At 41.1% G+C, this 12,053-nt stretch overlaps 3 protein-coding genes across 6 annotated transcripts in view; all 3 read left to right on the forward strand.

The window, feature by feature from the left end:
• Positions 1-11,879, forward strand: part of LOC145498184 (uncharacterized) — an 85,854-nt gene extending 73,975 nt beyond the window's left edge. For 2 of the 4 annotated variants that reach the window (XM_081478083.1, XM_081478084.1), the window contains one exon: positions 9,975-10,560. Coding sequence is in view for 2 of the 4 variants with exons in the window: in XM_081478084.1 (XP_081334210.1) it covers positions 9,975-10,069 (95 nt within the window). In the remaining 2 variants the exon portion in view is untranslated. Of the gene's footprint in view, positions 1-9,974; positions 10,561-10,604 lie in introns of those variants that run through there. The other 2 variants (XM_081478087.1, XR_014050788.1) reach the window with 2 other exon arrangements.
• The window catches only part of LOC145498162 (uncharacterized), a 99,383-nt gene that overhangs the window by 32,217 nt on the left and 55,113 nt on the right, over positions 1-12,053 (forward strand). The gene's annotated exons all lie outside the window — the stretch shown is intronic.
• LOC145498201 (uncharacterized) overlaps positions 1-12,053 on the forward strand; it is a 172,041-nt gene that overhangs the window by 8,671 nt on the left and 151,317 nt on the right. The window lies entirely within an intron of this gene.

Below are 12,053 nucleotides of genomic sequence, written 5' to 3' on the forward strand. Positions count from 1 at the left end.
AAATTGATTGAAATAAAATTCAAAACCGCCCGCCAGTTGATCACTTCCTTTTTACCTTTCCGCTGCTTTTGAAGTATAAAACCGATTTTCCTGTTGTCATAAATTTACCACAACGTCTGACAGCAACGATCAGTGCAAAGCTTCGCTGCCATGTTTTTGCAGCGGTTTCCCATAACATATGTATTGCGGGCGCGAGAGGCCACGTGCGTTCTTTCGCCATGAATATTTATCCAGGCGATGTGGTGTCCAAAGATGTTCTGAAATCTTTTCGTAATTTATGACAAGGTGGAGACGGAACATCCGCAAAGAAATTAGATGAAGATTTAGATATTCTCTGGGCGTCAAAAGGTGGAAATGTAGATCTGTCAAAGTGGTCAAAAGATGATTTCAGCACTGGTTTGATTCCTGATTACATCGATTGCAAATATTTTGCCGGCAAGCAGGTGGTGACCAAACATTTTGGTTTGTGTTTCGCTGCAAAGGAAAACTTTTATTGACACTTTTTGGTGACCACATTTTTCCATTTTGCGACTGAAAAAAAATTCAGTCGCCAGTTGGCGCCTGCCGAAAAAAGTTAATTTCGGACCCTGAGTCTCTTCTCAGGTATTAGTTCTCTCCAGAATGAGATGTTGGCCCTATTCCAAGATTTATCCCTCTGTCCAAACGTCGTCCCTCTTCTTACATATTAGCTATCTCACAACATATTGGCCCTCTTCAAATATAAGCCCCTTCTCCAGATGTTGTCCCTCTCTTTGCATATAAGCCATCTCATGATATATTGGCCCTCTTTGAATATAAGCCCCTTCTCCAGATGTTGTCCGTCTTTGTGCATATAAGCCATCTCATGACATATTGGCCTTCTTCGAATATAAGCTTCTTCTCCAGATGTTGTCCCTCTCTTTGCATATAAGCCATCTCATGACATATTGGCCCTCTTCGAATATAAGCCCCTTCTCCAGATGTTGTCCCTCTCTTTGCATATAAGCCATCTCATGACATATGGGCCCTCTTCAAATATAAGCCCATTCTCCAGATGTTGTCCCTCTCTTTGCATATAAGCCATCTCATGACATATGGGCCCTCTTCGAATATAAGCCCCTTCTCCAGATGTTGTCCCTCTCTTTGCATATAAGCCATCTCATGACATATTGGCCCTCTTCGAATATAAGCCCCTTCTCCAGATGTTGTCCCTCTCTTTGCATATATGTCATCTCACAACATATTGGCCTTCTTTGAATATAAGCTCCTTCTACAGATGTTGTCCCTATTTTTGCATATGAGCCATCTCATGACATTGGCCTCTTCTCAGATACAAGCCCATTCTCCAAATGTTGTCCCTCCTCTTACATGTAAGCCATCTCTCAACATATTGGCCTTCTTCGAATGTAAGCCTTTTCTCCAGATGTTGTCCCTATATTTACATATAAGCCATCTCATGATATTAGCCCTCTTCTCAGATACAAGCCCATTCTCCAAATGTTGTCCCTCTTCTTACATATAAGCCATCTCACAACATATTTTCTCTCTTCTTAGATGTACATGTAAGCCCCTTCTCCAGATGTCATCCTTTTTCCTACATGTAAGCCATCTCCGGACATGTTGGCCCTCTCTCCAGATACTGGCCCTTTTCTAAGATATTCTGTAGGCCTTCTAACCACATGTGGGCCCTCCCATCAGATGAGACAGTTCTGCAGATGTCAGTTCTCTTTGATGAAACACATACAGTTGTATGAATTCTCTCTCCATATGTTGACCCTCCTTGAGGTATGATCCTCTCTCCCAATGTTGTCCTCTTTTAAGGTGTAAATCTTATCTCTGCATTTTGATGTACTTCTTGCAGGTGGATCCTCTCTTCTCAGATTTAAGCCATCTCCCCATGCTGGAGGGAAACTCTAAGCTTTGAGGAACAGATAATGTTCAAGGAAAAATATCCGAGCAAATTTTTAAATCAAATAGGGACTCAAGTGTTTGGTATTCCTCAAATATATTTTGCATCCCTGGATATAACCCTGCTCCTAGAGGAAAGCCCTTTCCCTAGACATAAGCCCTCTCCTCCTAGATGTAAGCCCTCTCTAGGAACATAAAGTTAAAATAAAATAAAGTTAATATTCTCCCTGGATATATGTCCCCTCCCATGATATAAGATATATAAGATGTGGATCTGCTTTGGTTGTAACTGTGTAAGAAATTTTGCCATGCTCATAAAAAGGCATTACAAACAAAAGTGTCAGTTGCGGTATGCTGTTAATAAGTCTTTTGCAAAAAAAAATTAGCTAGCTATTCAATCAGAACGCATTAGAAACCTTTACTGCCCGTCATCCAGTCAGATGACAAAAAATCCAGCTATTTGATGACAGCGCATGCATATAATTGAAATGTTATAATCTTGGCACAAGTGTATCCCGTGATGTTAAATTCACGAACCCAGCTTTGAAGGATGTAAATCATGGAACAGACAATTACAAATTTGTTTTGTCTACTGAAAGGCAGATTTTGTTAGTGACGGTCATAAAAATGGTAACTTGGCATTGATTATTAATTTCCGCTTTAGAACTGTTTATTTAAAATTAGTTTCTTGTCAGTTGAACTGCTGCTGTGCAGCCTAAACAATAGCAGAAATTTTTGCGATGGACAATTTTGCATCTTATTTGTGTTATTTTTGGTCTTTTATTTTAAAATGGCAACTGGTATGAAATTTGAGGGATCAGATGAGGGTAAAACATTTTTTGTTTCAATTTTTTGTTCTTGTTTAGGTGTCAACAATGAGCAGCTTCAAAGGTTGAGAAGATGGCTTTCATAAGTTCTTCTAACATTTTCATGTTAAGACGAGGGGCAAACTCAGTAAGTTATGCTGTTAACAAGTTTAATGTAGATTTGATTATTTGAGGTATACTTTATGTTACTTCGTTGATATCAACATATTTATTAACTAACTTAAGTTTATTAAAATTAAAATCTGTGACAAAATCGCTAAGGCAGAATCAGTTAATGGGACAAAAATAAACAATGTTTACAACTGTTGAGAAAGATTGAGTAATTATCAATGCAGATTTTGAGTCAGATGTTCAGATACGATGTGGCATTAGCGGTAGCAAGGGACTTGCTCCTTGAAAGATGTGTTAGCCAGCCAAGGTTTTGCTGGCTGAGAAAACCAGAGGCGCCTCGCCCTCATTAACTAACCCTATGCTAGAAATTGGTTATAATCTGCGAGTTGTACTCACAACACCCTTCCTACCACTTAAGGTGTAAAAATAGCCCTAACCCTCCCCCCACCCCCTCCCCCCAAGTGTGCTTAGTTGGTCATGTGTCTACTGGCTGGGAAATATTGACAGGAAAGTTTTCTAAGAAGAGGAGACATCTCTGTTTGGAAAAGTTAAGCCAGGCGCAAGTTAGCCCAAGTGAAAGCTAAAATCAAAACAGTTCAAAATAGTAATTGAGCTGTATTGAACTATCTGCATGATTCAACTGATTCAGTTGATCTTGAGCAAGCGTTGGTGCTGATCCGCCAACTGAGAAGAAAACGCTTTGTTCAAATAATGTTGTTACCTTCCACAGAGGTAAAAAATAGGTCCGCAATGCGAACTTGTGTGGGATTTCGATCAAATAAGAGTTGTTGCACTGTGGATAAATCAGAGAAATTGTAGCTTTACAGTGAATATTTATACATGTTGTCGTTTTGTAATGATGAACGTCGAGTAAAGATACCGTAGAGTCCTGGTTATAAGATCCCAAGCTGCAGACGAAAAAACGGTTACAGGAGAAATATGTTCGGACTTTAGTTTCCAGGAAATTTGCTCCCTTAGGGTTCGGTTACACGGAACTCTTTGCCGTGGCAAATAACCTTTTTACCACGAGATACTGCATTTAGTGAGCATGTCAAATATTTCCGGAGGTAAATTTCCTGTGGTTAATACCCATGGATACATAAAAAAGATCACGTGCAGCGCCCTTGACATTTAATGTAGTAAGTTGCATTGGTGTTTTGATGTCCAAGGTATTACGAGCAAATCACGTTTCTCCGTTTGTCATTAATATGTAACCGAAAAGGGTAAAATGGTTTTCCTCCGTGCGCTATTTTTGTTACCTTGGCAAAATCCCGTGTAACCGTTGTGTCACAACGTGTACTAAAACCCAGGAAAAAAAAAAAAAACAAACAAAAGACAAAAGTCAGCGGACATATATATAGCCCCAAGTTATTAGTGGGGCGGGGTCATTGAAAGAGTCATTGAAGTAAACACATTTTGTAGGTTAGGCTTGTTTTTCGCAGCAGGGGCGAAAACAGATGACATCGAAAAGCAAGTGCACACGAGAAGGTTTAGTTTTCGGTTGCGATTCTGGACCGTGCAATCAACAATAACGTGGCCTGTTTCGTCGGGATGCCATATGACGTGCTACATAACTGGGTCAATTAATGTTCACGAACACAACTTTTGAATCGCGTTGGCTTGGGATGTTTACTGTGGGAACAGCTTTATTTCATTAGTTCCAGTGGAGACAAATAGTTCAGTTAGCCTCAGCTCTTACGCAGACGCCCCCCACTCACCCCCCCCCCCCCCCATTCCTTCCCCGCCTCAATGTACATGGAACTGCAACAGAAATGTAGTTTACTTTTATTCGTTAGCGGAAATATTAGAATCGCTTGCCGGTTGCACGGAGTTTGTTTGCGACAAATCAGCTCCGATTGCAAATGTCAGCTAATATTGGTGCTTCCAGCTGAGAAAACTGTATGTAAATTATACTTTTAGAAATTAGGTTTTGTGCTTAAACGTGACCAGTACCTGTTAAAATGTTTAGCGTGAAGTTTGAAGGGAAATGCAAATATTTAGTCGTTTTAAACTTGTGAGTCTACAGAAACTGCACCGTCACGCAACGTATCAAGAAGTCATGGTTTATCAGTCGAGAGGACCTCAACTTGCTAACCATAAATACACAGGAAAACACTGGGCTTTATCATTTTATATCTGTCCGTAAAACTTCGGTTGTTGATATAAAAATGCTGATTCTAGCAACATACGCGAGTGGAAAGTAATGAAATCAATCAAGCGTAAATGTTCTTCCGACAGTTGCAGACTACGCGGCGCGACATGCACAACTAGAACATACCACTAGAATTTCACTTTCCGCAGAAATTGTCGGGATTTTCATCTGATCAAAGAAATTTCAATGTGACATAATTTAAATATGTAATTGCAGAAAGTTCCGAGAACTGTAACTTTGTATGATTGTTGTATGATTGACTGATTGTTCCTTGTTCATCCAAGAATTTCGCGCATATACAGAAAGCGAATGTTTGCCCACCTTATAATAAATGGCGCGTCAAAAATAAATACGGCAGCGAGTGTCTGAAAAACACTAAGACCTAAGGCCGAAGACTCCCTTCGAATCTCAAAACCAAGACAAATTCGCCAAGAAACAACACCCGCTAAGAGTAATCACACTAATGGCTGCCGCACAAAAACACTCAACCTTTTGCTAGTGGAACCTAGTCTACACGCCAAGTAGAAACCACGTGACAAACGCTTTGCTCTCGTGGACAAACAAATAAATAAATATCGCTGGCGTTGACAAAGTGTGGGAAATCCCACACAAAAACCAAAGTTGTTCAACGTAATGACGAAAAATGTTCAACGTTATATTCATTCGCTTCACCAGAATACAGGTAAGCACCATTTAAAACTTCAGCATCAGTAAAAATAGGTCCGACTTGACTGGGAAGCAACAGTGAAGGTACGGGTTTGAAGATAAACGTTAACAAAACGAAGATGCTCAGACTCAATGCTAGGAGACAAGATCCTCTAAAGATAAACGGCACTGATGTAGAGGATACAGACAGCTTTGTCTATCTAGGGGCTACTGTTAACAACTTGGGTGGTGCCGAACAGGACATTCGGAGTAGGTTAGGTAAAGCTAGAAGTGTTTTTCATCGACTTTCAAAGGTGTGGAGAACAGGTGAATTCCGCCGAGAATGTAAGATGAGGATCTTCAAGTCAAACATCATTGCTGTCCTGTTGTATGGATGCGAGACTTGGAGAATGACAAAAGCGGATGAAAAAAGGCTTGACACCTTTCTTCACAAATGCCTAAGGAGAATCTTGAAAGTCCATTGGCCCATGCGTGTGCCCAATGATGAAATTCGGAGAAGAGCGGGAATCGAAAAGATCAGTACACAAGTGCGACGCAGGCGATGGAAGTGGATAGGTCATGCTCTGCGTATGGCACCAAACCGAAACCCACACGTGGCATTATCCTGGGCACCAAGTGGAAAAAGAAGTAGAGGACGGCCAAGGGAAACATGGCGGAGAGCTGTGGAGAAGGAACGCGCTGAGCTGGGACTTACATCGTGGGCCGCAGCAGCAGCTGTGGCCAAGAATAGGGACAGATGGCGAGCATTGATCTCCGGCCCTATCCCCCACTCGGGGGCAAGGAACTAAGAGATACGTGTATGTGGAACGACGTTAATTATACTTCACTCGCGTTTTGTTTGGTTGCCATAGCGATCGGGATCCGAATTCGGCCACTGTTGGTTGAAATTGCTATTTAATATGTGAATTTTCATAAAAGCCCATCAAGAGCAGTTTGTAGACCGGAGTGTCACATTGTGTTTTAGATCTTCACAACTGTTTGCAGGAAAGCTTCTCTGAGCTTTTACGTCTTAACTGCGCCCATAATTCAAGTTCAATGTCATACAAAGTCATATTAAGGAATAGAAGGGATTTGGTACTTTTCCTGTAGTATGGCCGGTGACCCTCTTTTCATACAACGCTTCCCTTTTTACTCAGAAACGACGTTTTCTAAGTGTAGGTAGGACATTGATTTCCACTCCTTCGCTCGCTCCTTCTTTCCGACTTCGATTCATGTTAACTTTTTAATGAATCCGCTGACCAGAAGCAGGACATTAAGCTTTCTTAGTCGCCTGCGTTTCAAAGTCCGTAGTGGTGAAATTTTTTTCAAATCGTTGAGACGATTGAAAGTATGTTTTATTGTGTTTTTTTGGACTTAAGCATAGAGAACTTCAACCCCATCTCCACCGTGAAATTAATTCTCGTAGTACTGAAATACTGAAATTTCCATAATCTCACTGGTCAGCCAGTTAATGGAGGTTGAAAAAGCGGTCGGCTGTACACAGGCCCAGTAGACTGATCATATCGATTGACGGGACACAGGTAACAATCACGGACTCACATTATTGGCTTGTAAATCGGACAGATCGTCATGGCTTTTTTTTGCCATGAGAGGATGGTCGATCATCAAATTCAGGGCGTGAGAAAATATTTTTGTCGGGCCAGCATATTTTGAGTTTAAAAATCGAAATGATTCAAGCTTTATTGACAGGACGAATTGCTAAATGATCAAAAGCTTCACGTTATTTAAAGCCAGGAAACGGGAAGAGCCGTCGGGAAATAGTTTATCGTTATAGAAGCGTGCATTAATCAAAAAAGAGAACAAAAAGAGAGGGAGAGAGAGAGAGAGAGAGAGAGAGAGAGAGAGAGAGAGAGAGAGAGAGAGAGAGAGAGAGAGAGAGAGAGAGAGAGAGAGAGAGAGAGAGAGAGAGAGAGAGAGAGAGAGAGAGAGAGAGAGAGAGAGAAAGGAAACTTTGAAAGAAAAAAATATATACAAAAGCGAATAATCCGCACAGTCCGAGATTTGAACCCAGAACTCCCGCTCGGAAGGCAAGCTCCATACTCACTGCGCCACGACAACATATCTTGGGTAGTTTTGAGTATCAGGAGTGATTATTAACTGGGTAGGAATTGAACCGCTGATTTATGTAACCTTCGGATTTTGCACTGTAAAATTGATATAAAAAATTGTCGCACACGGGAGATTTTGTCAATTTATTTCATTTTTTTTTATGAAGGAAAAAATAATTTTACGCCAGGACCGAGAGTCGAACTGACGACCCTCGATGTTCGGAGTGAGAGGCGGGCACCAAACCATTGCGCCAACTTGACTTGACAAAGATTTGCACCGAGAACTTGACTAGATATGTGTACCAGTGGCCCGCACTATGGTCAGCGTGACGTACCTAACCAGCGCACACGATGTTACTTTTGTAGTGAATGGGTTTTTGGTGAACTTTGTCTGACGAAAGATATAAAGTAAAAGTTATGATCCTCGGCTTTGAAGTATGTAAAACGTGGAACAAGCAAGGAATTATTAATTTGTCATGCTTACAGTTAACGCAACCATCTTTAACAAATAAAGAAACCTAAGCTTTGTATTGCACAATGATAAAACACGACGGGCATACACCTTATTCCAAAATGGCCGCCATTTAACTATTCTTTTGTTTTGTTGCAAATTAGCCCTTGTTGCCTCGTTCTTAAACTCGAAATTCAAAAGAATATTTTCCCTTTAAACGAGGCAACAAGGGGTAATTTGCAAGTAAACAAAAGAGCACTAAAATGACGGCCATTTTGGAATAAGGTGTATTTGAGAACAAGAAGGAATGTAGAAAACACGAGCCGCAGGTGAGTGTTTCCTGCATTTCTCGAATGTTCTCAAATGTCCGGAGTGTTTTATTACAGTGTAATACACACCCTGGGGTGTAAAGTCCAGCTCCACGTCTCTGTCGTACACCCTGGGCAACGTCCTAAAGTAGGGGAGCGCCAGTCAGGTTGAAGTACGGTGGGGAAGCCTCATTCCTCAGGGCCGCTACGGTAACCGTGAAGGCCTGACTGGAACCCTGAAACGGGGCGGCTAACGAAGCTACCCTACGTGGTGGATTCATTGGGTTACTGAAACCCAAACTATGGAAAACTTTGCCGGGTCTCTATTACCAGTAGAGATCGAGCAGGGATCGTTAAAACCGAATTATGACCATAAGGTGAGAACGAGAATGAAGCGAAGCCCGCGGATGAAGCTGTTCTCTCCGAAATTCAGAACCTGGATAGGACAATGGAATGTGCGAACTCTATACGAGTCTGGAAAGGTAGCTCAACTGGCCGCAGAGATGGGACGTTATAGACTGGAAATCTTGGGAGTCAGCGAAGCTAGGTGGAACCAATTCGAGGAAACTGAGTTGATCAGGAAAGCGCAATCGACATTCTCAATGCTTATGCCTGTGTGGAAGGAAAAATGTATCAGATTGCAAACGAAGCTCAGGATTTTCAATACAAACGTGAAGTCTGCCCCTCTGTATGGTTCGGAAACTACTGACCAAGAAATTGCAAACCTTTATCAACAAGTGTTTAAGGAAGATCCTGAACATCCGCTGGCCAGAGGTCATTTCAAACGAAGAGCTATGAGAAAGGACACAACAAATACGTATAGAAGAAAGCATTATGAGAAGAAAATGGAAATGGATCGGGCATACGCTACGGAAGCCTGAGAATAATATCACCCGTTGCGCTTTCGAGTGGAACCCTCAGGGGTCTAGAAGAAGAGGTCGCCCAAAGCAATCCTGGAGGCGACGTGTGATAACTGAACTCGCCAAGAATAAGTTCACGTGGATAGAGGCAAAGCGAACTGCCAGTAATAGAGTTAGGTGGAGATCCATGGTTGACGCCCTATGCTCCCCTTTAGGAGCGAAGATGGCCTAATCAAAATACACACCCTAGGCTTCTTCATTTGCTTTATGATATAGAGGTAATGCGGTGAAAAACAATAAAACACGCTTTTTCTATGTTTTATACTCTGACAAAACATGGGTTTTTGACCAATCAGAGCGCGCGCAGGGTCCTATCCATATAAAAATGATAATAAAATATAATTTTATCACTGTTGGTCGTATAGAAGGTAAAGACGGAGCTGATTGTTTGCGTTTTGGAAAATATCGTTTTTAAAATTTAGTTTATTGCGTTGTTGCAGAAAAGAAAACATTATAGATGTGCTTCCCGCAGACAGTGAACTTCGCAATTTGCATCTTGTGTTTCTTCTTGCCCTTTAATTTTACTTTAAACGGAAAGTTAACAGATAAGGTAAGGTTAACGGATAAGATTAATCACTTTTTCTCGCTGTTTGTTTTTTATTAGGTATCAACAGCGAGCTGCTTCAAAGTTTGTGGGCTTTCGAAGACATCACGCACGCTATCAACAGTTCTGTAAACGTGATGGGCAAACTCGGGTAAGTGGTATTGTTTACATATTTACTATGAATTTGATTAATTGAGCCATGCTTAATATCAAGGCATTCAACTAACCCAAGTTTACGAGGATTTAGAGACGTTTAGGTACAGAACTAGACAGATTCTAACTGGTTGAGGCCTTTCGTTGTAAGTTGAATTGGGCGGAAACTTGAATAGACGTCAACAGTGATTTTTAAACCTGAATAAAGGGATAAAGTCGTGCCCGTTTAGGGACAACCACTCGCACATGAAAAATAGCCTTTCCGAGAAATCGCGCTATGAAAGTGTGAAAGTTCAAGTGCGAAAACGTGAATAGAGATAAAAGCAATCTCACTACGATCCGTTTTGAATCGTGCCGGTTTTGGCAGAACTGCAAGCGCATCTAAAATTCGAATATGCTGTTTAAGTCTAAGTTTTCAAACGTATTTGTTATAAGTCTAAGTTGTCATGTGCTCACGATCATGTGCTCACGATCAAGTCTCTTCATTGGTGGGAAATATTTGTATTTTTTAAGCCTTCAAGTTCTCTTCTTTTTCAGATGCCTTGAAAATGACAAGTTCAAAAAAGTGGCCAAAGAAAAATTCTCAACCTTGGAAGAAAAGCAAAAACCGCCACCTCCCCGCCAGTCATCACTACATTGTTTTTATATTTATAGCGAGAGGTTTGAACTCTCGTCCTTGTGGTACAACTTTGTACGCACGCATGCGCGGTTCGTATCATATATATACAAATTAAAATTTTTCTGAGTCTTTTGGCGGGAACTGTTTGTCTATGTAAAGTTCACTTGTGATCTCTATCTTTCAGATGCCTTGAAAATGGCCAGTTTAAAGAAGTGACCAAAGAAAAAATGTCAACCTTGGAGGGAAGGCAAAAATTGATGTGGAACACCGCCACCTCCCCGCGACCACCACTAACTAGCATTTCTTTTATACTTATAGCGAGAGTTTGGTGCTCCAATCCTTGTGGTACAGTAGCCTCTAGTAGGCGTGCGTACTAGGTGAGTGTCCCAGTTACAAGAACTGTGAGTCCGACTGTATTTTGTGACTGTAAGTAACTGACAAACTTCAGGTTGCCCGACACGAAGGTATCGGTTACTTGTGTGTTGTAACTGTAAGTAACTGATAACTTCGTGTCAGTTTAAGCTTCGAGTTACCCGACACGAAGTTATCACTTACTTACAGTTACGACATACAAGTAACCGATACCTTCGTGTCGGGGACTGAACCCGAAGTTTGAACTTTGCTTAAACTTCGGGTTAGCTGACACGAACTTATCAATTACTTACAGTCACGTAATACGGTCACGAATTACAGTTCTTGTAACTGGGACACTCACCTAGTACGCATGCGTATTAGAGGGTACTGAACCACAAGGATGGGAGCACCAAACTCTCTCTATAAGTATAAAACAAATGTGGAGCTGGTGGCGGGGAGGTGGCGTTTTTTCACATTAATTTTTGCCTTCCTTCCAAGGTTGACAATTTTCCAGTGGTACTCGTCATTTGAAGGGAATCTGTAAAAGAGTATTGCAAGCATGGTTTTCAGTAAACTGACACAAGTTTGTAAAGGAATAAAATTAATTTATTTTGTCATATTACAACAAACAAAAACCAAAAAAGATTAATATACAGTACATATCTTTCGCGTACAATAAACAACAGTGTACTCGTTATAAGAGTTAAAGCTAAGTCCGTAACCCTGCGTCTTATTATCTCCGCTGTATTCTGAAGATGTTGTGATCATAATAAAACCTTCATTTACGAACCTTGTGTTATTTTCCTGTGAGAGCTACGACCTTCTTGAGTTACCGCGATATTAACAATATGTGCAACTATTGGAATTCTGAGTCATTGGTCAGGAGCTAGGGAGTCACGTGAGATAGAGCGCGGGAACCTGAGCATTCAGTCTTTAAATCCTGTGAGTGGACACATAATTTCTCACTAGTTTAGGGTGGGCTGAAAAAACATATGCCCAATGTTGTGTAAGAA

This window comes from Orbicella franksi, chromosome 9 (assembly GCF_964199315.1).
Source record: "Orbicella franksi chromosome 9, jaOrbFran1.1, whole genome shotgun sequence".
Lineage (NCBI taxonomy): Eukaryota > Metazoa > Cnidaria > Anthozoa > Scleractinia > Merulinidae > Orbicella > Orbicella franksi.